Source organism: Thunnus thynnus, chromosome 4 (genome assembly GCF_963924715.1).
Source record: "Thunnus thynnus chromosome 4, fThuThy2.1, whole genome shotgun sequence".
NCBI classification, from domain to species: domain Eukaryota; kingdom Metazoa; phylum Chordata; class Actinopteri; order Scombriformes; family Scombridae; genus Thunnus; species Thunnus thynnus.
In genome coordinates this window covers 6,134,621-6,161,955 of record NC_089520.1, presented here as the reverse complement: position 1 = coordinate 6,161,955, position 27,335 = coordinate 6,134,621, and the positions used below count along the sequence as shown (strand labels likewise).

General features: G+C 38.4%; 1 protein-coding gene across 1 annotated transcript in view; it reads right to left on the bottom strand.

The window, feature by feature from the left end:
• Positions 1-5,767: 5,767 nt before the first annotated feature.
• Positions 5,768-27,335, bottom strand: part of LOC137180978 (glutamate receptor-interacting protein 2-like) — a 41,489-nt gene continuing 19,921 nt past the window's right edge. Inside the window, exons 9-19 of the mRNA XM_067586297.1 lie at positions 26,592-26,655; positions 26,098-26,243; positions 24,664-24,808; positions 20,527-20,666; positions 19,752-19,961; positions 19,303-19,456; positions 17,753-17,867; positions 16,931-17,126; positions 16,540-16,748; positions 13,497-13,643; positions 5,768-12,482 (exon numbers count right to left, since the gene is read on the bottom strand). Of these exons, the coding sequence (XP_067442398.1) occupies positions 12,324-12,482; positions 13,497-13,643; positions 16,540-16,748; positions 16,931-17,126; positions 17,753-17,867; positions 19,303-19,456; positions 19,752-19,961; positions 20,527-20,666; positions 24,664-24,808; positions 26,098-26,243; positions 26,592-26,655 (1,685 nt within the window). The 3' untranslated portion in view covers positions 5,768-12,323. The remainder of the gene's footprint in view (positions 12,483-13,496; positions 13,644-16,539; positions 16,749-16,930; positions 17,127-17,752; positions 17,868-19,302; positions 19,457-19,751; positions 19,962-20,526; positions 20,667-24,663; positions 24,809-26,097; positions 26,244-26,591; positions 26,656-27,335) is intronic.

The following is a 27,335-nucleotide window of genomic DNA, read 5'->3' as shown; positions in this document are numbered from 1 at the left end:
TTTAAAATCTCTTAAAAACTTTGAGTTCCTCCTTGTGAGATTATCAATGTTTTTCCAGATCAATTTACTGTTGCCTTTTGCCTCATTCGATATATTGAGATAAAAACGAGATTTAGCTTCTCTTAGCTCTTGGATACATTTGTTCCTTAAACCTTAACAAATCAGCATGTCGGTGTCTCTTCTAGTTTTAATTGCCTTCCTTAGTGCAGCAACTCTAGATTTCATTAGTTTCCACACATTTTCATTAAACCATGGTAAATTGTTTTTATTTTCAGATTTTATCTGTATCCTCACATTAAATCTTTCCCTCACAGAGTTGATTCTGTGAGTAAAAGTATCACAGCCATAGTCCAGATCATCAGAGGACAGTACATCATCCCAGTACAAGCTATTAATTTCACTGACAAATTCTTCTTGCTTAGCTCTGGGTATGCAATGAAGGATCATTGTCTTAGTTGCCATGGTCCTAAATCTATTTTTACTCGGTTTTCTTGCACATAAGGTTGGGTTATGATCTGATAAGCCAGTGATTAAATTATAACTTTTAGTTATTCTTTCTGGTTTGTTAGCAAATATCAGCTCAATTTGTGTACTGGAGCATTTTGCAATCCTAGCTGGGCCTTTTATAGTTGTTCTTGTTGGAATTTCTCTGAGATCACTTTTAGTTTTTTCCTCTCAGATTTATCCTCCCAGTTCACATTAAAATCACCCATAAGTTATAATTCTTTGTTGAGATTGCACTCTTTCAAGATTTCTGTGAGCTGATCATAGAAAGTGTCATTTGCAGAAGGGGGCCTATACACACCTATGATGTTAAAAGACATTTGCTGAGATAACATTATTTTTATCCCAACATATTCTAACATGTAATCCACAGTGTAAACCATATGTTAACATTTGATGTTGTTTCTCACATAAAAAAGCACTCCTCTTCCTCTTCCATCAGGTCTGTCTCTTCTAGAACATTGGTATCTGAGCACCGTGAACACACTCCCACGAGTTGTTTGTTTCAACCATGTTTCAGTCAGACAGAGAAAGTCTAGATTTGAGTCAGACAGAAGATGAGTTAGCTGATTGCTCTTTGCAGTAATGCTTCTGATGTTAAAATGTCCACCAAATAGCCCCCTCGGTTTCAGCTTTGGGTCCCATGAGACTTTTTCATGATTGACAGTTTGGAAGGTTTTGAATAACCTCTGCCTCCTCACTGCAGGGTTTCGACACACAGTGGTGTCAGCAGCAGGTTTTGTGAGAGAGACACTGGACCTATCAAGATCTCCACAGTCCATGAGGGGGGCAAAATATTAGGAACATTTTTCAATATAATGCATTCCAGTACACCACCATCACCAACTATAACCTCAATAATATACATAAGGTAGAATTATCACCTTTCTGACAATGTCAACAAAAACTGAAAATGTATAAGCTTCGTAAATGTAGAATTTATGGCAGAGCTGTTGTATTGGATTGCATTAGATTGAACAGGTGTACCTAACATACCTAATGTGTGTATATATATATATATATATATATATATATAAGACTGATTGCTACCAGGTTCTCAGGTTCCCTTCTTTAACACATCAACATTGTGTTGTATTTTGTCAAAGTTGTATTTTAATTTTTACCCTCCAGTTCTTGGAGCTCTTGGGGTGAGTAACTTTTTTTCCCCCCTTGAGAAATGTACTTTTTCCAAAATTAAGGGCTTATGTTGGCTTCGTGGTGGTATTACAACTCTCAAAAAGTAAGCAAAATCAATCCAACCTACGCTTACCTAACCAAACAAAATAAATCAAAACTGAAAACAGGAGAAAAACAGTACACACAAATAGGCTACCCCTTCCGCCCAAACCCCTCCCAAATTAAGCTGCATGTTCTGAAATAATGGCAGTAAGCGGCTCTGTGAAGCTGCTGGAAACTGCCTCAGTTTATGGAATATTTTGACCCAAACATCCGTTTCACAACAGGGAAGTAAAGCCTCAGACATGTTGGTGATTAATAGAAGCTGGGTACTGAACGCAGCTACTTTTCCCAGACTGTAATTTTCTCTCAATAGCTGCGGTTACATGAGTTTTTTTTTTTTTTTTTTTTCCAAATCAAATCAACTGATGATTCCCATGAAAGTATTTACACGAGTGCTACATAAAATAAATGCTTCACAGTAAGTACTCTGAAAAGACAGAGAGCTCTTTCAGGCACAGTTTGAATCCAGTCACATGTACTTGTTATTTTGTCTTGATTTACAATATAAATTTGCTCAGAAAAGTGGTACACAAATACAACCATTATGATTATGATTATTGCTCCCATGTGACCCAACATGAGGCCCTCGGTTCAGCAAGAACACAGCGGATGTTGATGGTTTGAACCTGCTGTTGATGAATGATTTGTGCGCCAATATTACTGTTGCGTTGCTGCAGTCTGAACTTTAAATAACTGACACTCTAGAGAATGAAAAACACAACGCTGACATTTCCATTCTCTGCCTGCCAGCTCCAAGAATAGACTTTGCTCCTGAGAATTTCTCTTTCCATTTCATCTTCAAGACAGTTTTTTGGCATTCACACAGTACAAAAAGCAAAAACAAATGTGCGTCTTTAAGATTCGTGTTTCATGGTACTTTCGCCTTTTGTTCTGCAGTCAAAAATAGAAAGAGGCAGGAAATGGAAGGGCAAAACAAGAGGAATGATGTGAAAATCAAGTGGGGACAGTTTTGATCCCAGGATGATGCAGTTTTGGTATGGGCCACAGGGACACTGGTTATGTATATTTTTTTTGTTAGTTTTTAAAGGTCTTTCCCGTGTCCTCTCCCATTTGACATATTACCCCTACACTGTAGTCACTGTTTCCTATTGCTGACCTGTGGATGCACACATGCCTCCTTGGTGACACAAGATGTCACCTTCTTCCTTCCTGTTCAGCGTCTACTAGTGATAAGCTTCACCTGGAGTGCATAATGTGCAAGATTTATGTTATGGTTGCAGCTTCTGTGACCATGGCAACCGTGGGCACCACACCAAATCTATCAGATCTAATATGCTTATCCTGAATATTTAACTCCTCACAGTTTTTTTTTTCTTTCTAATGAGCAGTTTAAACTTTTGGTCACTTGGGGGCAGCATAAACGAGCGGTAAACACAACATGGCCATATTATCACCTTTTTAGTTGATATGGCGAACTTGTTAGCAAAGAGTTGGCTATTCACACATCCAGCATGGAGCAACATAATCATTAATTTGGAGTTGTGTTGCCCACCTGGCTCTGTTTTTGGTCTCCACCAACTCCTGAGGGAAATATCCGGCTCTTTAGCAGCCAAATGCACCACTGTGTTCACCAGCTAGTCGCTAACTTTGTCTCTCTGTCATTTGGTGCTGGGCAAGTAGTGTACTGTTGTGAAAGAAGCTATAAAGCTGCAGAAAATTATATCTGGGTTTGTCACTACAGGCAAAACCTTTCACATAGTCATTTGATCAGTCATAATACAATACATTAATTGGTAGGTAGATTTTTTTTTACCTTTGGATAGAGCAATGCCCCCTACTTCCTCTCTTTATGCTAAGCTGAGAGCTGTATTGATCTTCTCTTTAGGTAAGAAGATGAATAACCGTATTTCTCAAAATATTTCTTTAAAGTAACAAAAGTAAAAGTACTGATTAGGCAGTATGGTTCTTTTCAGAATGTTATATTATAAAATCATGAAATATTCTGTCCACCCCAACATTTTTCAATATCATGTACTGGACAGACATACAATAGCAGTAACCATTAACTCCCTGAAAGTAGCTAAAAATACAGATGTTTGGGCAAACATCATCAAATGACGTGAGTGGGCAGAAAAAAGGGAGTCTGATAAACTAAGTACTTTCTGTTCTAAACAAAAAGGAAAAGGAATAGGTTAACCCATTTGTTCATAGCATTTTTGATGGTTGTCCATTTCTGTTTTGCTACAAGAGCACACAGTTTGTTGGCTGGTTGCTATAGGGACACAACTAAATCATACTACTGAGTTCAATGTGTGTATTTACTCAATCATTCAGTATGTACTCCTTTCTGTTTGCTAAGACTAAATAAAAATCTGTGTGTGTTGGTATGTGGAAGTCAGTCGTTATGTGTAATTTATTCAGTCTTTGTAGGTTTCAACTTGTCCTCAGGTCTGTCCCCAGCTTTAGTCACTTTGCTAGAAATGGAAAATCACAATGAAGACCTGTAATGCAGTCCAGAGACAAAACTGGTTGTTGCAGGGTTGGCTTGTTAGCATGCATGGTAGTTGAACTCTTAGGTGAGTTTGTGTGTGCAAATGTGCATATAGTGAGCGTTGGTTGTTAAATTACTTTCCCATGTGTTACTCTTGTGCTTGTGTGTGTGCTTGCATTTTATGTGTACTGTGTGTGTATGTGTGTTGAACCTGTTATGTAACAGTAGACTCTTGGGGATAATTAAGTCAGCAGAAGCAGAATGTACAGTACAGTTTACATACACAAAATAAACCACATTATTTAGCAGAGTGGGGAAAGCAGTCACACATGTACACATAATTTATACAGACAGGAAAATGCATACACACAAACAGACACGTTTCCACATAAACAGACACTACTGTACTCATTTTAAATAAGATACACACAGTTCAGCACATTTATGTTTATGACTCCCATCTCCTCATACACACATGGCTTGTTTCCACCAAAACATTCAGGAACTAGAAGTACGCTCTGGAACTACTGTGTAAAACTCAGCTAAAATTCCTTGCTTGTGTTTGCAGTTGAAGAACACAAAACAAAAAAGACAAAAGACATTATGATGCAATGTAGGTGTAAGTAGAAACATGTGTTGCATCGGTTTCACTGCAGTGACTTTTTTTGGAGTAGTGTGGGTAAAACTGAAACCAGGTTCCCTTAATTGTTAAATGAGTTGTTGTACCAGTTCCTGAATTCTGGATGCATAAAGTCTCTCCCTCACTTAATCAGTCACTCACGTGCACATGCAGCATTACAAGTTACATTAAAGGGGACATATGCACATTCACAGATCAACTTTTTAATTTTTATTTTTTTTATTTTGGGGCACTTCTGGAGTATATTTGCATGATTTACATTTCAAAAATTCCTTATTTAAATCATACTGGCCCTTTATGCAACCCCTCAGTTCAGCCTTTATCTCAAGCAGGCCGTTTTAGCTCCTGTATCTTTAAACCTCCCCTCCCATTGAGCCCTGTTCTGATTGGCCAGCTCTTTCAAGTAGCCCACTGAGAGACTTCCACCAGCTCTGGAGGCTACATCAACAGACCTTGCAACAAACTATAATAGTACGATTTCAGAACTTTTTCTTGTTCTTTACTCGAAATGTCAACTTCTCAAATATACCTGTACATGTTTGTGCTGAAATCTGATCCGAAATATAGTGAGTGGACAATGCAAGCAACACATGGAAAATCCCTAGTAATAAATGCTATGGAGCAGACGGCCATTTATGGGCATGCACAACGAGCAGATGTCAGGTAGAAAAAAAATGTTGCAAACAAAGCATTCGGAGCAGGTAGAAACCTGTGCTTTTGACTTGCAGGGAGCATTTCTATATACGTTAACCTCAGGTCATGGAACTCTGACAATGTTTAGGATAAATATCCAACAACATAACAGTATATAAATAACAGAAAACCACAAGAAGTCTAATATGTCTGCTTGAAAGTTCACAAAGAAATTCCAAATAACGACATAAACGCAACATAAAATTAGACATTTTATTTTTCTTATTTTCAATCTTTTCTTATGTTCTTCTCGAAAAGAGAAGTATAGCGGTACACTCTTTGTTTCATAGAAAATGAAAAAAACAAACAAAATGACAACAACAACAAAGTTATACATTTTATTTTCCATTTTATAATTTTTGTTTTGTGTTTTCTTCCCACGTTTTGGAAGAGTAATATTGTCATAGAAAAATACTATATTACATAGAATAGAACTTTACACAATCTGAGAAAAAGAAAATTACACAATATCAACGCATACATTATCAATGGCCCAATCCGGAATCGCAAAAAACTTTGCTGCCACTTGTCAACACATCTTTTAAAATCATTTTATGTTAAAATAAAGTCTTCATGACTTTTATACAAAATGTTCCCATGTAATTACCATAAATGTGAAATAAAAATTGAAAAAAAAAACTTGCTAGTTTGGAAATATGCAACAAGACATTGTTTCATATTTAACTTACTAGCAAGTTTCTAGCAAATATGTATTTATCTTACTGTTTGGTTGGCTCTGCCATAGTTTAACAACCCATATAGTTAAAAGTTAACTAGCACGTATGCTACTAATGTTAGCTGAATACTCTGGTTAGCTACTTAACTGTAGTTTTTTGCACAGAATGCTCTTCGTTAGTTGTACAGATGCTTCATTAGCGAGTTGACTATAATTTTCTGCATATAAAGCTAATGATTAACTGACTAGGTACTATAGTTAGCTTTTAACTATCTGAGTAGGAGGCTAAGTTAAGCTAATGGTTAGCTGTCAAGATACAATAGTTAGCTATTTAATGTTATCTGGGCAATAGGCTACAATATGCTAATATTTAGCCAACCAAGTAAGATCAATTGTAGTTTCATGGGCAGCAGACTATAAGTTAGATGACCAGATACTGTGGTTTGCTAACTAACAACCTAATAACAGACACAGTCAAATACCTTAAAGCAGTACAAAGAAGCAATAAGTGAAATCTGACATGACGTGATCTTTTTTTCATGTGTTGCCAAATCAAAACAATGAATGACTGACTGGCTTACGTTGCACAATGCAAACTCAAACAGTAAAAACACCAGCACGTGCTCCGTCTCCAACAGAAACACGTTATAGAAGCATACAGTACTGATCTGCTGCCAAAGCTGCCATTAAAGGACCAGTGTGTAAGATTTAGTGGCATCTAGTGGAACGGACTTGGTAGAAATGGAATAAAATATTCATAAGTATGTTTTAATCAGTGTATAATCACCTGAAAATAAGAATGGTGTTTTCATTGCCTTAGAATGAGCCCTTTATATCAACACAGGGAGCAGGTCCTCTTCCATCATGTTTCTACAGTAGCCCAGAACGGACTAACCAAACACTGGCTCCAGAGAGGGCCTTTCACGTTTTTCACGAGTTCGCAGCCACTGTAGGTTCTCCTTCACGCTTAGAAGGAGTATACAGTTAGTTGCAATCTGCAACCTCACCACTAGATGGCACTAAATCTTACACACAGGTCCTTTAAGATGAAAGAGGAATGCATCGCATTCAGTTTCCCCACCCTTTCTTTACTGATCAAGGGATTTGAACCAGCATCCTCTTGGTCAGAACTGAGTTATTTTTAAGCTTTAGGGTAACATGAACTAACACAATATATTTTGTGTGTGTTTGATTGGGTGCAGACAGGAAGAGCAGGCATGGGAAAGCTCCTTACTGCAGCTGATGACATAATGAATGTCAGGTTATGTAATAACTTGTCAAATGTAATGACATCTTTTTCATGCTTTGAGCGGGTAATAAAATCAGGCCAGTGTAATAAAACACTGTCTTGACCAACTTTGCAATATTTTTCTACTAAAATTTAAATTAATAAATTTGAATTTTGGTAGAAAAACATTGCATAATAATTTAAATTTAAATTTTGAATATCAGTCATATCACAGTTATTACTCACTTGAAAGTTTTGATTTTTACATTTTTAACCACTTAAGTGTAAATGTACTTGTTGTTATATTGTATTACTGGGATAAATTATTATATTTTCTTACATACCAGTAATCTGTGTGACATTTAACGGTTCCGGATTGGGCTTTAAATTGACCTTTGACCCAGAAATGCATAGGGATTATGAATGACCACACATACATACATACATACATACATACATAAAAACCAACAGAACATTTTGGAAGGCTTTTCTCAGTATTTTGTCTTTTTTTTTGTTGCTTTACAAAACATTTCTTTTTTTGGCCACTTGATATTGCGTAAAAAACACTCAGACAAGTTTGTTCCATTGTACATGAAAATACTTACAGTGCATGGTATTCAACAGTGTGCTTTTTTTGTAAGTGCTTGGAGAGAAGTAAATGTCCCTTTTTTTGTTAGTAATGAAAACTGTTGTCTGTCTCCAGCTCGCTCACAAAAACTGAGTTTATATAGTTTTCACTCTCAGAAAGGAGAGTGAACGGCCCACCGCCCTGAAAAATATCACCACTGTACAATGAAATGTACACCATCTAGCTCTCTCTCTGTCACACACACACACACTCATGCTCAGAAGGGAAAAAAACAGACATCCGTACATATGTACATGTAAAGACACATGAATACAGTACATGCAGAAACCTCCACACACACACACACACACACACATAGATGTACACATACCGACAGTCATATACACAGACCAACACACCCAGGTTTTCTCAAAAGGGAGCAGCTGGATTCTAACTGTGTTATGTAACAATGTGAGGAAAGAGCGGGAGACACAGAAACAGTGAAAGAGAGAGAGAGAGAGAGAGAGAGAGAGAGAGAGAGAGAGAGAGAGAGAGAACAGAGGTTGTGATTGTTCCTGTTGAAAAATTTTCCAATCCTACAGAGGACAAAGGCTACTTTCTGTCCTCTTTCACACACACATTCTTAAATGTATTATTCCTATGTGTTGTGTATATTGTCTCACACACACTTTTGTACACCTTATCTATACCCCTTATATACATCCATGCAGACAGGAACACACATACAAATATTACCTCCACACACTCTTTTACACACACAAACACACACCAAGTGCAGTAGGAGGGTAGGGACAGCCAGTCTCAGTCCTGTTAATCCACAGATAATTAGGGCAGTTTTGGCAGGAATAAGAGAAAATCATGAAAAACAGGAGGTGAAGGAAGTGGAAGGAATGTCTGCTGTTACCAAACAGACTAAAATAAGAGGAGAGGAGAGGTGGGAAAGTTTTGAAAAGCCATTAAATGATAGGTTCAGATTTCTTCACATTTGTCTTAATACCATAACCACATGCCATGGAGGTGCAAAGTGGGAGAGCCTATATTAGGCATTCTGGAAGTTAAAGTCCTATTCTTTTTCAGAATAGACAATACAGTTAGAGCTCTTCCACCTCTTGGATGGGCACGAAACTCTCTTGGTTAAATCATCAGTGGCTAACTTTAACAATTATTTTTTTGGTTTTTTGATAAAAAAAACTCAAACATACAAGCCTGTGTACATAAATACATAAGGTAAGAAGTTGACTAACAATTATTTTCATAATTGATTAATCTGCCGATTAATTTCTTAATTAATTGTTTGGTCTGTAAAATATCAGAAAGTAATGAAAAATGCCAGTTGTTTTGGTTGACTCACAGTCCAAAACCCGAGTTTATTATCATGTATGACAAAACATTTGAGAAGCTGATATCAGCAAATCTTTGGCATTTTTTGCTTAAAAAATGACTAAAATGACTAATAAATTATAAAAATAGTTGCCAATTAATTTTCTGTTGAATCAGTTAATCGACTAATCGTTGCAGATCTAAAGTTGACTACAACTCCCAAGATGCATTTCAGTGCAAGTGTCCAATCACAGAGCTTAATCTTCTGTTAGGGTAGTCACTAATGGCGGCTGGAAGCTAAAGATTACCCTGCTAGTAATATAATCAGCAGCTTAACAGCACCCACAAAGATAGAATACACACATGACATACAATGTACATGCACATCATAGACAGAGGTGCAGGAATACAAAGCAGCCAAACACACAGAGACATGTGAAAACACTTTAAGACAAATACATAATAACCTGCATGCACAAACAGCCCTGTTTCATGTCCCTATGTTGAGTGTATGTGTGTGTGACTTGTCCCCAGTCTTGGTAGTTAAGCTCAGTACTTATCTTCATCAGTATTCTGTCATGTGAATCTCTACATTTGCAGATGATGCTGTTAACTCTGTTTGTGATCTTTATGCTGCAAACGGGCCAGTCCTCCATACAAAGCCGAAGAGCAGTAACACTTAAGACTTCATGGTTGATGTATAGACATTATTTGATTGTACTGTGTGGCATCAGTTGTCAAGTTCATACATTGTTATAAATAAGACAGTGGTGATGATTAGTAGCATCTATTCCAAAACAGTCGTACTTTTAATGCTTGTATCACTTTTAAAATCTTGACTATGGTATCACTAGAGCTAGCCGCCTATCTATGTAAGTAGTCAGAGAATAATGTACATTTGACACAGCCAATATTAATTAATGTTTAACGTGCTCAGTTATGTTTGTAAATTATTTGAGCAGCAATATGTGGTGTGACCTCAAATCATATGAGCACAAGCAGACAAAAGCATTCATTCTAAATCACATCTTATGGGAGAAAATGAGAACCTTCAAAAATAATGTAGGCTCCTAAGTTATGTGTCTTTCTCTGGGAAATCATTTTTGCTGTTACCTGTGGCTCTTTGTTTTTGTTGAGTCAGCACTGGTCTTGCAGGTACCAGCCTAAAGCAGGTGAACTGCAGAATGCTGTGAATAGCCCATTTGTATTATTAGGTGTTTCGGTGTATGCCAGAGGAAATTACAATTTAATCCCATATCACATATTTTTCTGTTTACTATAAAGATAACTGTTCATATTAGCCTTTGATTTCTTATACCATCAGCTTTCACGAGAGACTCAAGCTACAGCACTGTTTGTTGTTGAAGAGCAGTGATTTATTCCTTGTTTGTGTCATGAGGCAATTATTCCTAAAATCTGACCCTCTGGCTCACAGAGTAAAATACAGTTTTGAGGCTGCTGAAAGGCTATTTGGCCTTGTTTGTTTATGGCAATTATTCTAATGTCTCAAAATCAATGTGGTAATGATCTCTCATAAATGTTTCACACAACACCTTTAAATGGTATAAATCAGTGTTATTTCTGATTATGCTTGACCTCGATCTCAATCATGATCTTTGCTGTTTATAACGCATACATAGTAACTACTGCTCTTTGACTTTGTAGGCAGCAATCAGCTGAGATGAGATGAGCTCTAAGACAACTGTGGTGACACATTGGGGCGATGTAGATGGGCAACTCTCCCAACATTTGTCCAAAAAATAAATAAATAAACTGAAAATAGTAAAACAAAATCTCTGAAATGTCTTTGCAGGAAGATGTTCTTCTGTAGGCAAGGTTTTCTCCGGGACATCTCCACAAGCACAGCTGTTCATTTGTACTGCAGCAACAATAACCTTTGCTAATAACTTCCATTTTTTGTTAGGAGAGGAAAACAATCCCTTTCCTTCTTTATCTTCCCTTTGATGATTGGATAAAAAAAAAACAGTTTGGCAGTTGTAATGACATCATTGTCTTGATGTTGTAATGATGGCACCAATTTAGATTTTTTTTGATAATATCACTGCGCTGACCTTTTGATGTGCAGCAGTATCCAGTGTAGAAGTCTGCCTTTGTGCAACAACTGGAAAAGAGAGCTAAACCTGACCTTTTCCAAAAAATTCTTCATGGGAATTGCATTGGAGCAGCAGTATCTGAACAATATGGACTTCTACAGTGGCTACATCTGTGGTCAGATACTATAAAAAAAAAACAATTCCTTTATAAACAGTCTGTTTAATCTTCAGTCGAGTCTCCTTTCTTAAAACAAATGAAATCTGCAAACTGAGCGAGGCAATATCTCTCTTTTCTCAACACAGTTCGACTTGAAATTTCCTAAAATCACTTACAATATTGTGTAATAAGGCAGATCCCTCTGGTACCATCAGCACTGGAAATTTCTATAAGCCTGTGGCCTGGCATAAAAAACAGCTAAAATTACCTCACCCAAATGGCATATTTTGTTCATTTGTTTTAAGTACGAAAAAGATTTAAATTTTCAGAACCAGTTAAAGTGCCAAGTAAGTGGTTGTTTACGTTGGAACAGTGCTGAAGACTCCAAGCCAGCCCTCAGGAGAGTCTCTGGTCATTCTGTGTTCTGTGGTGGTGCTTCCACAAAGAAATATACTGTATGACAGCAGTTCAACCCAGTGTGAATAAGAGGGGGTGACTGTGTGAGCATGCAAGTGTGTGTGTGTGTGTGTGTGTGTGTGTGTGTTCCTGTAGGAGTCTCTCTGTTTAAGTAGAATTATTGCAAGCCGGTGGAGTGTTTGTGTGTGTGTGTGTTTGTGTTTTGGCAAGTTAATGAAGATTTTTTTAGTTTACACTTCATCACCAGTTATAGTGTGTCTCCTGCCTGAACGTGACAGAGTGAATGCATGTGTGTGTATGTCTAGAGATTCATCTGTCTCTTTGTTTGTGTGTCTGTGTGTGTGTGTGTGTGTGTTACAGGTCTAGCGGGTGATCTAAAGTGTTGTTATTGTCCTCTGTGTCATTGATGGCCAGTGGGTTGCGGCTGATGACCAGCTCCAGTCTGTCTCCAGCCTCTGTGATCAGAGGCACTGCCAGGCAGCAGTCAAAGTCCCTTGTCCTTACATGGTTCACCTGGACAAAGACAGAGAGTCAGTGCTGCTCTGATAAATGGTACGCCTGCTGGCTCATTCGCTTTAACAAAGACAGAAAGCAACTGCTGCTTCAGGTTAAAGGATTATTCCTTATTGCAACTTTTGGTCTTATTTTTGTAATTTCAACCATTATTCCTACAATAATAACTTTGCACTCAGCAAGCTAATTACTGAGATCTTGGAACATGGCAGCATCTCTAAAAAGAAGTCAATTTAAGATACACAAGCAGTCAAGGGATCAGACAGGTTGAAAACAAATACCCAGGTTAGCCAGGATTATTTGGAAGAAAAAAACTACAGCAATTTGTAAAATTGGTGCGCAAATTATCCTTTATCAACAGTCATTCCTTTGCAGTTTACAGACGACATATTTCCTGTATTTGCTTTCCCTGTCTGACTTTGTTCTAGTGATGTGTTCCCACATCTCATCAACGACTTGGAGTAGAATGTTAATACTGTATAACAGGTAGAAACGTTGGTCAAAATTATGACATAAGACCTAAGTGATGATAAACCATAATTATTCTTTAATCTAACATGATTCCTCTTGCGTAAGTGTGGATAGCATGCTTTAGAGTGCAGTATGTGAGTAGTAACGTGACTACATGGTTAAAATTCAGAATTTCGGTTTTAATTTTAGGATGCTTAAATCTACAGTAGATAACCATGACCTTTTTACACAAAATACCCCAATTTTAGGATGCCTAAATTTTAAAAAACAAATGAAAGAGATGTAAATAAGATAAGCATTTTTTATTATTTGGTGCTAAATCCTTTGCCATGAGTGAATGTCTGCAGTCTCAGACCCACAAACATCACCAGACTCACAGGATCTTTTCTGGTGATGCTCTGCCAGGCTGTAACTGCAGCCATCTTCACTGCTTGCTTGTTTGAAGGGCTTTTTGCTATCAGTCTGGTCTTGAGATAATGAAACAACAATTGGATAGAGGTCGGGTGGCTAATTTTGTCATCAAATCCATGCCCTTATCATTACCTGCAGGATTCTGTCGTAGGGTTTGAGCCCGGCTCTGTCAGCTGGTCCGTCAGGTCGGATCATGTTGACGTAAACTCCTTTCTCCAAGAAGCCATCTGACACACTGAAGCCAAAGTCATCACTCTCTGGGTCTTTTATCACTGTTACCTACGAAGGGAAACATAAGTAAGTTTGGTTTAAAGAAATTGAATCTTAACTCTGTTTATTTAATGAAGGTTTAAACATTAATGGAAAACAATGGCTGTCTGTGAGGAGTAATGCATTATTCTATCTAAGAAACCCATATGCCTTCAAAATGGGCAGCACAGGTTGTCTTCAAGGGTCCTGACACAAGCCAAATGCAAAAAGATAGTGTTAAACAACAGATGGTGTCGGATCACATGGTCTTTGCGGTCTGTTCAAGTTTTTTTGCGAAAACTTGAACAGACCGCAAAGAGAACAGCTGACAGCCAGCTGATCACCTGCGTAAGAAGAAAAAGTCAGTGTTCCTACAGTTATCCAAAAAAACATCACAGAAAGACAAAAACAAATGAGCCAACCATGCTTATGTCTAAGACAGTCTGATTAAAAAAGTCCTGGCACTGTAAAGTTTTGCTTTGGCATTGTTTGCCCCTGGTCTCATTTGTGGATGAAGAACAGGCAGAAGTGGAAAAACAAGGAGAGACCGCAGTAAATGGATGAAATTACCATTTCAGTAGGCTGAACAGCTAGGCATACTAACAGCAATTTAACAGGCCACAGATGCTCAACAGTGCCTGATTGTCAAATTTTGGCTTGGTGTGTCAGGACTCTAAGATGCTTGAAGTGAAACTCATGTTTGTGACATTTAGCCACTTTTTTAAAATTAATAGTTTGTATTATTTTTACCCTGTTTTGTTAAGGGCTTAAGGACACTGACACATAAGGAATTTAAATATGGACAGTGTCCTTTTTTCTTAAAAGTATGGCTCCATATCTAAAAGTAATTGTAAGGTATGTTTCTGTGTTCTCTTCTCAGCTGACAGAGGGTACAGGGAATGGTATTAGCTGATTTAAAAGCATTTAACCCTTGTGTTACAATGTGGTTGTACTGAATAGGATACACAGTACACTATGTATCCATGCTGCATGATTTATTGACGCAGGATTTAATGCAGGAGCTTCTACAATTGGTAATGCAGGCCACATGTTCTGCTAAGAACTGTGGGTTAAGAAAAAAACAAAAAAACAAAAAACAGGAAATGGTGATATTGTACGATCTATGAATATTGAATGAACTTTTAATGAGACGCAGTTTAAAGGATTGTATTTTGGCTGATGGCCAATGAGCACATCAGTAAAACAGCAGAGGATTTCAAGTTAATGTATTTTTCCCCAAGGATAACAAATGTATTTTCATTCTGGCCCTGGGCTGTACAAGTTTAAGCAGGCCCCTTGAATGAAGTCATGACTGTAAATCCAAATGGAGGTGAAGACATGTAGTTGCCAGCATAACTGTTGCCCAAGTGGGTTAGGCTGCTATACTGCACATTCTATACAATATTACATAATACCCTACACTGTAAAACATTGCTGTGTTTCTCAAACTCAAAGAAAAGAATAATTGTTCTGGCTTGAACCAGCTCAATTTTTTAGAATGTAGTTTTAAGTAAAGTAGTCTGATTTAAGTACAGATAGCCTTTTTTTCCACAGGAGACATTTTGACAAGGCTCAGTAGTAATAGCACAGGTACTAACAACAACTGAATTTTATTTAGTTGCTTTGGTTTCAGGGCCCTGCTATTAAACCTTTTCACAGCAGACATTTAGACTTGTCAAAGCAGGAAAAGCACCTATCAATAATAACATTAATGATGGCTCCATTCTATTAATTGTAATCAATGTCAATGAGTGAGCATGCACAATACCAGACCCCTGAAACTGGCTCACATACATGCAGTGCAGCCATTATTGATGTTATTAATTCCACCTGTGCTTTTCCTACTTTGTCAAGTCAAAATGTCTGCTGTGAAAAGAGTCCATTGTGCATGAATGCTCCCTGTGACGCTGTCATGGCTTACTTGGACACCTGAATAAAACCAAGCAATCATTAATGTTGTTAGTAACACCCATGCTTTTCCTGCTATGATGAGCCAAAATGTCTGCTGTAAAAAAGATCTATTATTCTGGAAGCAGACACAAAACTACTTATTTCTACCAATGGAAATTTTCTAAACAGTTAGAAGGTCGCCAAATTTGCACTGAGAATGCAAAGAGAGAGATGCAATTGACAAATTTAGGTGACATGGTGGATGGAGGTGGCAACAAATGCCCTAAACTCTTCAGACAGAGCTGGAGGTGAATCAACTTTCTAACATTGAACTGAACTTTAAAGAGTAAGCTGACATTTTGAAAAACAGTCTTATTTGCTTTCTTATTGAGTGAGATGAGAAGATCAATACCACTCTCATGTCTGTGCATTGAGTAGGGAGCTGGAGCCAAGAGGCTATTAGCTTAGCTTTACATAGAGACAGGAAACAAGAGAAAACACCTTGTCTAGTGCTGTTTAAAGCTGAAAAACACAACTACTAACACCTCTAAAGCTGGCTTGTTTGTGTCTGTACACAAACAGGATAATAAAAACGACAAATTTTGTTTTTTTTCTGTAACTGTTTCTTGGACAGTGTGTATGATACTAGATGAATTGTGTTAATTGGTAAACTTAAGAGGGGCTGACAAAGCCAGTTTAACACCTCCTGGCTCCAGCTCTATACTTCATGCACAGACACGAGAGCAGCATCAATCTTCTCATCATCATCACGCTATTCTTCAGTATCTTCAAAGCAATAATAAAAATGTGTGCCCAACCCTTTACTGGATTTAAGAAAATAAGTGATCTCAAAAAACTTTAACTTGTTTGGATTTTCTTTACATGTGTTCTTTTAGTAAAGAAGCAGACCTAATTCTAATGTTTATCCTGAACTCAAGCCCTCACTTCACTTAATCCTATTTATATTTAATCCTAGCTGTAATCCAGATCATAAACCACATCATGACAGAATCTTCAGATAGAGGTTTGAACTCACTTTGTGCAGCTCCAGAGGTGTTGGAGACAGAATCCCCTGCATCTCCTCTTTAATCCGACGAGACTCCCACGTCCTCTCTGACACTCTCAATGATGCCTTGGGCTTGGGCTCATGATGCATAAGAGGGGACTGGTTCTCTTGGTGGATGTGGACCCCCTGGTGCATGTGAGCATCCTGGTTGAAATGGGCCTCCTGGTGCAGGTGGGTGTCTGGGTGAAATGGAAATGGTTTGTAAATTATACATTTAACAGTATTTCAACAAGCATTTAGTGAAAAGTACTTCCATACATGGAAACATACCTTTACATAAAACTTTAATTCATTTTCCCTCCATTAGATTTTGGAGAGTTTTTCGTTTTTGTCAGTCTTATATTAGGGACCACTGAATTACCTTGGTGGAGTTGGGCCTCTTCATGCAGGTGGACCTCCTCGTGGAGGTGTGTACCCTGGTGGAGCAGGTTTCCCTGGTGCAGGAGGGAATTTCTCCGCAACGGGCTCATCCTGCTGTGGCTCAGTATGGGCTCAGCTGGAGGCTTGTTGACACCGTCTACTCCCAGACTGATGGCTGTGCCTGTCATGATGGATGCCTACACAAACAAATGCACACATCCGCTCTTAAACCTCAGCTGATACTGAAATTATTGCATTACCAGTAGGTATACTATGTATCTCTATGAGGTAAAAAAGTGATTTTTTGAGTGAAATGCATGGTAAAAAATCAGTGTAGCCTACATTAAGATCTTCTGATGTTTGAGTAATGCTACTGTTAATGGTTAAAATTTTCAGTGGCTGAGGACGATGTGTTAATGGTTTTGATACTGTGATATCACAATTGTGTACATAAAGCTGTTTATACTTGTGACTTAAGGGGTAGTGGCACATAGCTGCGTCATAGGCTACAGAGTTTGCTATTCAGCAGTAAGAAAAGACTAAATTGAAACAAAATCGATATATAGGCCCATGTTTAGCCCCCCATCGCTCTATATCATAAAGTTGATGAAAGATGCAAACACAGTTACTCTTGGATATAAATCCAGCTTAAATGAGTTTGAGGTTATGTGCTGTATCTATATTTGATGCTAATGCTAACATGCCATTGTAACCAACAGGTCATTTGTTTGGGGTAACTTTGGGGTTCCACCATTTTCAGAAAGTATGCTAATGCTAATGTCTGCAGTTTAAGCTTGAGGTGGACGCTAACATGCTAACCAACCTCGATCTCTCTGAGTAGTTCTGATTGGCCGCAGGTCTCCAGGTCCTCCAGTGCCTGACACCAGAAACTGTCTTCTGGATCCAACAGAATACCGTCTGGTTGTTGGCCAATGAATCTGTCACAAACACAAATGAAATCAAAGGAAGTTGGCAGTGGCAGTGTCACTAGTTACTAGAGAGAAAAGAACATATTTTACCAAACCAAACAAGAATAAATTAGAGTAAACTGTTTTTGGGCCTTTTGGTCACAGCTTTGTTTCATATGTAAACTGTGTTCTTTCTGTAAAACATGACACTTTTCTGTACCTTAAAACAGTTATCAGACCAAACAAGGAGACTCGGTAATATGAATAAATGTATGTATACTGTTGAACTGAGTCTGCCCGAGGCCAAAGTCGTCGTGCTCTTTTATTTGTATCAGCGACGGCGTAGCATCATCAACAAAGCTGATGTGAACACAGCAGCGTCAGTGCAGGACAAAGCTATTCGTTCTGGTTAAATCCGACATGAGTAATCTTTTAACAGTGAATGTCCTCAACTGACAGGATTAATTCACTTTCACTGTGCAGCTGATTTTTTTTTTCCCTCACTATCCCTCCTCTCTCCTCGTCTCTTTCTCTCCACCCCCAGCAGTGTTATATAACCCCAGTGAATGTTTCTATACTCACAAGGCTCAACGTCCTGACTCATCACTATATACACAGAAACACAAACATACGGATACTCCAGATACTCAGTCAGTCTCACTGACTTCAAGACTCAATCTCCACCCTGCAATTTCCACTTCAACATGAACTCTTGGTTGAGCAATTCAACATACATTGCGGTTTTGGATTGTTGGTCGGACAAAGCAAGAAATATGAAAACATTACCTTCACCTCTGAACTTTCTTTCAAACATTTTTTAGACTAAACATCATATTGATCAATCAAAATACAATAAACAGATTAATTAATTATGAAATAATTTATTAATGTTTCACCAGTGGAGATTTTGACGGTGTCACATTACCATTGTTTTGACTCTACTCCACTACTTTAAATTGAAAATTAAACACAGACTGAGATTAACAGGATAATTTTCAGCTTTAATGGCATTTTAAAGTCTTCACAACCATACTGCTGGTGAATAAAATGAGATGACTGAATAGATCCATTAAATCCATTTAGCTATTTAAGCCCATTTACGTCTTGAGAATTGCTCGAGTTGAGTGAACATCAAGTCTGCATTAATGTTTCACAATTTTACTTTATCATTATGAGGTAAATCAGTGCATATTTAAAACACTGCACTTACTGTATTCTACATCACTACCTAGTATGCACAACGATAATGTACGTTGACAAAAATCAGTGCAGACTTTATGTTCATTATGGTGGATTGGACAGATGGAGCAAGTTTCAAGTCTACATTATCAGATTTTCATGCAGTACAAAATGAAAATAAACCAATTATGGCCTGAAGTATTTCCAGAGATCTAAAACTGTATTGACGATCCAAAAGTGATTTGATGATTTGTAGTTAAACAGATAAAATTAACTTCAATCTTACCCTGGTGGTTTGTCCCAGTCATCTTCACTGAAGCCTCCGTCACTGAAGGGGTAGTTCTTCCGGCGTGGAGGAGGCGTGGTGCTGCGTTGCTGCTTAGCACTACGCCACTCATGAGGGTGCAGGGCAATACCGGCTGCTTGGTGGCTGTAGGTACCTGTGAAGGAGAGAGAGAATCACAATAGAGCTCATTTACGCACACACATACATACTGTATAAACACTGTAGAACCATTTTGGATTAAAAAAATGCTGAAGGTCATTATTCAGTACCTCACAGAAAATATCCAGACTTTATTAATGTTAATCAGGGATTTTTCTTGGGCAAAGCCAACAAAATACAAGAACTTGCATTAATTATGTTCCATCTTTTGTAAGAGTTACACTTAATATGTTTCGCAGTGTAGGACATAATGACCTTTCACCATCTTCCCGTGTTAATACAAAGCTTACCCTGGCTGCCATAGCCGGCATCCAGCCCTGAGCCATCCCATGACTCCATGGCGGAGTCAACACTGGGTATAGTTGTGGAGTAAAGCTCTGAAAGCTTATTGGTCTGCTGGCTGTCCGTCAAATCATCCTCCTCAGGATCACTGAGCTCATTCTCTGTCGTGTCGTCTGCCTCTGCTGCTTTCCTCTCCTCCGCATCTTGGTGAGAAAAAGCTGGAATTGGGTATGTTAAATAAAATAATCATCAAACGACAAGGAACTCTTGAGACAAAAAGCTTGTTTTCAGAAAAGATTGATTGTCCCTGGGTGTTCTCCTGGCAATGAACCTTTTCTGCATATACACATTTGAAGACCCTATAATACAGTAGATACTTGTACAACTGAAGCACTGGCTCAATTGACTGAGCTGTCTAGTGCATCTGCATTTAATAAAGCTCTAATTCAGAGACCCATTAGGATCTGAGTGCTTGCAAATTAGATTTCAAGTCATCATGGCAGGGAAATATTAGCATTTTTTCTCTTTAGGCAAGACAAAGAAATGTTCAAAGAATCTTGGGGTTTCACATTTCTAACAAAAAACAGCTTACAACCATCTAGGAAAAGTCTTACTTAAAAGTGCTGTCTGTAAAAAATGTTGTTTTCAGGTCAGAAGCTTGTGAATATTTATAAAGGTATCAAGAACGTGATTTTTATTCCATCAAAACCATACTCTTCGAGCCTGATGTCATGCTAAGACTATTTGTGATGCAAAGTTACCGCTAATAGTTTTCATACTTACTGTCAAGCTGTTTTTTTATCTTGAGGGTGACCGTCTCTCCAGCCATCTGCAGCAGGTGGATGGCTTCACTCAGAGGCTTGCCTTTAAGACTCACGCTGTTAATAGCCAAAATCCTATCCCCTACATGAATAGCCCCTGTCCTGGACACACATGAAAACATACAAATTCACACACACACATAGGTGAGGACACACAAGCATTACACAGTAATGTGCAATTCAGTACATACAGGGAAAGATTACTGAGATATGAGGTTAAAGTGAGATACTTGTTAACATATGATTACTCTAAAATCAGTTTATATAATTTCTTACCAGCAGTCTTCTGTGCGCAGAGAAATTATGCTTAATGTAATTAAGACAGAACATATTTGCCAGTGCAAATTAGTGATATACAAATCTAATTTGTACCACACAAGGTTGGATACAAACTAATTGCTGAAACATTAGGCCTCAGCACGTAGCGACATCGTCATTGTTTACAAATCAGATTTGGGTACAGGAATTCAATTTAAAGTTATTTATGCCTAAACTACATTTATGTAAGCAACCACATGACTGGTTTTAGGTTACAACAAGGGGACTCTGGAATGAAAAACACCTGCTACCTTTGATTCCTTTATCAGTGTCCACTGTATTAAACCTGGTGTAATTTGCAAACAGTCCTATATCTTGTGGCCTACTTTGTTAGAGATATCATTTATTTAGAGCTCTTATCTTACACACACACACAAACACGCTCATTGACCCATATATCACGTGTACAAACTGTAAATTCATATGAACAAGTGTGTAAAGCCAGAGAAGCAAGGTGTCTGAAGGGGTGGAAATGAACAAATGTATATTTTATATCTTCACTTTCTATTTATCTCAGTTGGTTTTACAAAATTAAAGTACTCAAAAGGCTTAAAGAAAAACTAGGTCTGTGCGAACATTTTATGGCAGCCACACGGATGTAGCAACGTTGATATCATCTGTATTCCTGTACTTTCTTCTGTGTCAAGCTGAACCCAGTTTATTTATAGAGAGCTTTTAGCCAACAGGTCTAAGGCAAAGTGCTTTATCGACAACAGTTTAGACCAGGAAATAGAACAATTACATCACAACGCCAAGAAAATTGGGTCACAATGTGTGTGTGTGGAAGTATAGTAAGGCACTAAGCTGCCTCCCTGGGTGTGTTTTGGTGGGATAATGTTAGCCGGTTATAAAAGCTAACATTTTATAGTGAAATAAGTGTTGTGTGGTGGATCGGATTTAAGCTGCATTCACCAGTAGATGATTATGACTCAGAAAAACCATTACGTCATCTTCTGTTCACTCTTGTTACTGTGGACACTAGCTGCTATCCCATCTCTCCACAGCATTATGTTTCTCATTATCTCATCTGTCATCACTTCATGTCACATGGCACCTGCTGCACGTTCAGCTGCTGGTGGGGAATCCCTTTATTGGCCGAGGCCGCTTCTATTATTTCTCCTAATAAGGTTTTACCCCGCTGTCGGGTGGGGGTGGGGGATGTTGGGGGGCTAAATAAGGCAACATAAATGAGTTTCTTCATCTGGCTCAGTTGGGTTTAAGTTTCAGTACGCGTTGCCATGATCACACAAAGTCTTGAAAGGTTATATTTTTCATCTTGATATACATCTCGGGCACACGAGATTAAAGTTTGTTTTTATTCTGATCCAGTTAAACCAGTGGTTTGAATGGGATTGACCTTTCTAACTATCCTGTTTCTAAATTAGTTACCGCTCCCATGTGGCAAAAAAGACAAGAGGTCATGACCCTTGATCTCCAGTCATGACCACTGGCACCAAAGGGGATAATTGTTATTCTGACCATTCATGTGCATTAAGCTCTGCATTAAGAATATAACATGCATCACATATTTTCTTTGCTGGTTACCAGTAATATTTTGTGTATTGTGATATTATATTCTATTTAACATCCATAGAGGATGTCAAATCTGTTGTGGACAGGATTTAGGCTGCATCACGGACGGAGACGAGTCGGCCTACAGAGCAGAGGGTTGATTAACATCAGCAAGGATCTGAGCTGGTCACACAGATGTGACTGTGAAGGCAGCAGGACAGCGGCTCTTCTTCCTCCAGTGGCTGAAGAGGTTTGGTATGGACTCCAGGATATCACCGATTTCTACAGGTGTACTATCGAGAGTATCCTGACTGGCAGCATCATGGCCCGGTACGGTTGATGCACCGCCCTCGACCGCAAAGCTCTGCAGAGGGAGGTTAGATCAGCACAAAACATCACGAGGACTGAGCTGCCAGCCCACCAGGCCGTCTACAACCAGCGCTGCAGGCGGAAGGCACAGCGGATCCTCTGTGACCGCAGCCATCCCAGCCACAGACTCTTCACGCTCCTGCTGTCTGACAGGTGGTACAGGAGCATCTGGACCTGAACCAGCAGGTTCAGGGACAGTCTGTACCCGCAAGCCATCAGACTACTGAACTGCTGACACTTTTCCCTTGCACACACACCATTCACACACACCACAGTAACACAATGGCACAAACATACCAATGACCCTTACTACATCTGGAAGGTTATGTGAAGTAACAACAGAATAACTACTGTTTACATACTGTTTACATCTAAATAACTACTGTTACATTGTTTATGTACACTAATCACTTTAATTTATATCAGTATTGCACTGCATACCTGTGTTCTCAAGACTATTTAAGATATTTAAGGTTATTATTCTCGTTATTATATTTTATTTTCTTAGGTAAATTCTTTATGTAAATACTTTTTGCACTCAAAACATTACACTTACTTTCTTTTTTTACTTATACGCTTTTGTTGGCTACTTATAATACTATTTGACTTATTTTATTTATTATGTAAAGTTGAGTTGGCTCTGAGTCTAAGAAGTTCTTCACTGCTAATGATGTTGTATTATTACAAGTATATGACAATAAACCTGAAACTTGAAACTAGTATTTTCTGCAACCTCAACATGAACAAAACACTGAAGTTTTCAACCACCAGCAGCAGATTAGAGCTGTGCATCAACTGCACAATGTCACTAAAATAGATGTGAAACCTTTGTATTTAAAACTTAAAGCAGCTCTGCTCGTGTTGCTTTTCGATATCCACCACCTGAGACACAGTGAAACATGATATTGTGGAAAGGTTGGAATGCAGCCAGCACAAATGGTTCAAAGACCCAAGGACAATACCTGCATCCCAAAAAATATGACCTGAGGGTTTTTAGGAATCACGTGTGTCCACCGATGAATTCACAAACAACTTACTTAATTTAAAAATAAACTGTACAAATGTAAAAAGGACAACTGGGTTGGTGCGATGAGACAAAGTGTTCCTGTTAGCTGCCAGTTGAGGGGGTGTGTATACTTGCCATGTAAGCTCACCTGCCCCACACTGAACATACTGTGTTCACCCACTTGTGCGTAGAGCCACAGTGAAGCTGCAGGTGAGCTGTTTTATACTGTGTAGGATGTTGTGCTGGTTCAGTCAGTGAATGAAGCCTCTCTGGAGTAGCTCTACTCTTATATGTTGCACACATAAAATGCACATCACAGGATTTTGTGTAATTTATCATTTCTGTTAAAGGTGCCCTGTAGAGTTTTCTTTAAAAAAAAAGCAAATGTTGTGTTTACATTCTGAGTTACTAACCACAATGCATTGTGTAAATCGTTAGCAAACATGTTCGGTGCATTTCCTGCCTCATATAACATATTATTTTAAATATTTTAAATCATGTGTTGTTTACATACATGTTTAGTTGTTTGCAGTCTTCTTCTTTCTCGCCTTTGTTGGTGCATTTCTACATATCTTTTTGTGTTTTCCCCACCAAAGTTCAATCACATGGAGACCCATGGCAGGAGCATGCATGATACAAACAAAATGGGTACCTACTTGAAAAAACTGCACAGTGTACTTTTAAGAAGCATCAAGTCAAATTTATAGTGTTTGCTGTTACACTAGGTACTGAAGCAAGATGTTACAATAAGTAAAAACTGAACAATGCAAAAATCTCCAGCTGCAGTGCCTTTTCAAATGCTTAGCAACTCAAACTGGCAGCCTAGATTTCAAAGACTGTGTGTGTGTGTGTGTGCATGAGTGTGTGTGTGTGTGTGTCTGTGTGAGCATGCACCTCTCGGCCAGGCCTCTCTTGGTTAGGCCAGATATAGTGATGGGGTCAAAAGGCTCCTCAGTGCCTGAGATGGTGATACCCAGAGGGCCTCCGTACCGCTTCAGCTCCACTGTGTAGATGATGCTGCCCGACGTCTCCTGCTCATCTGATACACACACACACACACACACACACACACACACACACACACACACACACACACACACACGCACGTTATTCTAATGTTTCAACTCCAAGGAATAGATGATACTGTCTGACGTATATTGCTAATCCGATACACACACACACACACATTGAAGCACTTCAGCTTCACTAGATGATACTGCATGACGTTACCTGTTCATTTCAAATGCACAGAGAGGCATACACACACGTGCACGCACAGGCACACACACACACACACACACACTTCATTTTAGAAGTAGGTCAAAACACTTCTCAAGACAACACTGGTGCGGAAGACACAGTTTCCATGGTAACGAGTGAGAAGACTGCCTTGTCATCATGTAGCATGAACACATACTTATGAATGTTACTCCCTATGTCAGTGTGTGTATGTATGTGTGTGTTTAGGATGTGTATATGAGTCACAATCTAACATGATTACATAATTCTGCCCTGTGTGTTTGTGTGTGTCTCTCATTTTTTTCATATCATATTAAAACACACAAAGGAACAGTACTATGACAGCTCTGCGTTCCATTATGAACATGCTCATTTATTCAACTCGTCGAATCACACAAATCCAAGATAGTGGCTACAAGATCATATTTTACGTTCTCCTCAAATCAACCATAACTGAACTGCAGCAGATACAGCATATGGAGATGTGAATACAACTGATTATTTAGATAATTTGATTTTAATCACTGTGTAAAGTATTATTATTATTGTTTTGCATCAGTGGCTCCAGTCAGAGTTGAACTCATAACACTGGCAGTGTTTGGTGTGTGTCATGGCCGACACACACAATTTAACTATCAGCACAAAACATACTGTATGTTGTGTTGACAGTCTGAGAGGAAATTGTCTATCAATGTGTAATAAACAGTAGGTCACCATTTTGTAACAACTTGTGATTATTAATTTTTTAATTAATATTATTATTATCATTATTATCATTGTTGTTGTTTTGCTGTATACTGTATAGACAGTTTTTAATTGCAACTGCAACAGCTCACCACTAGGCATCAGTAGGCATCTGAGCGCATATAAATGAGTCCGAGTTGTGGACAACAGCACCACCTGCTGGTCAAACACTGATAGTGTATCTCTCCACAAACTGATGCCACTTCATTCAATCAAATACAATGAACCAGATCTGATGAATAAGTTTTTTTCCAAAAGACCTTTCTGTAATGTAACGATCAATCTCATCCATCACATATTGAACCGACATGACCACTCAGCATTACCATTCACACAAGCACTTACCTGAGTTGTCCTCATCTTTGCGGATCTTTAGTTTGACCAGCTCCTCACACTGCTGGAGGATCTGTTCCGCATCGTCTTTGGAACAGTTCTCCAGTCTGATGTTGTCGATGGCCAACAGCTTATCACCAGGCTCCAATGTTCCTGTTCTGGAGGAGAGAGAGAGAGAGAGGTAAGATCAGCTCTGTCACTGTTGAACTACAGCGAACTTTGTCATACTGAAATGAAGGAACCCACACTCCCAGTGTGGAACCTGAACTACAAGTTGTGGATCTTATTCAGTTCAGAGGACAGGACAAAAACATAATGTTGTAAGAATGATGTACATACAGTACATGTATGAAATTCTTACAACTATATTTAAAAGACTTGGGCTTAAACACTGTAAACATATTGAAAGAATGAAAAACAGCACACTTGACCACTAGAATAGAATAGAATAGAATAGAATAGAATAGAATAGAATAGAATAGAATAGAATAGAATAGAATAGATACCTGTGGGCCATACTGCCCTTCTTGATGTCAGAAATGATGAGGGGTTCTCCTGGCTTCTTACTGGCTATGGAGGGATATGACATTACCATAAGATGCAACAGTGACAACAAAGAATATCATAACACAACTATCAAATATAAGTATTGCTATTGTAGCAGTAGTAATACCTTTCTTGAAGTAAACATTTCAAAAACTGAGTTGCAGTCATCACATATACTCTCATAGACATAGGCACTGAAGAAGGCTGCAAATGTTTTGATTGCAGTGGTTATAACATGATAATTTGCTAAGTCTAATTAAATGTCAATATTTGTTTTAATAGTACACTTGTCAATATTTCAATGTGTTGCATGTTTTGTGTCATCTTCTGTTTCCACTTTAAAAAGCTCGCTGCTCGGATACAAAGAGAACAGGACAGTGAATGCATGTCATCAGAAAAACTGTCCTGTGGAGATCCAGGCTGGATGTGTCAAACACTATTCCTGCCAACATCCTTCCCACTATGCCCACAATGCTGTGAAAAGTTTACTTCAAAAGATGGCGCCATTGCACCACTTTCCATCTTAAAAGACTGTCATCGCACAACCTGTTATTCATTTTGGTATAAAGGCAAACTGAAAATTCTCATGTGTTAGACGCTAATTAGAATTACAAGAATGTAATTTTTCACTTTGATGTGTACAAAAGCTTTCTAAACATCAGGGTTGTCAGAAATGACACATTCATTTGAGATGATTAACAGGG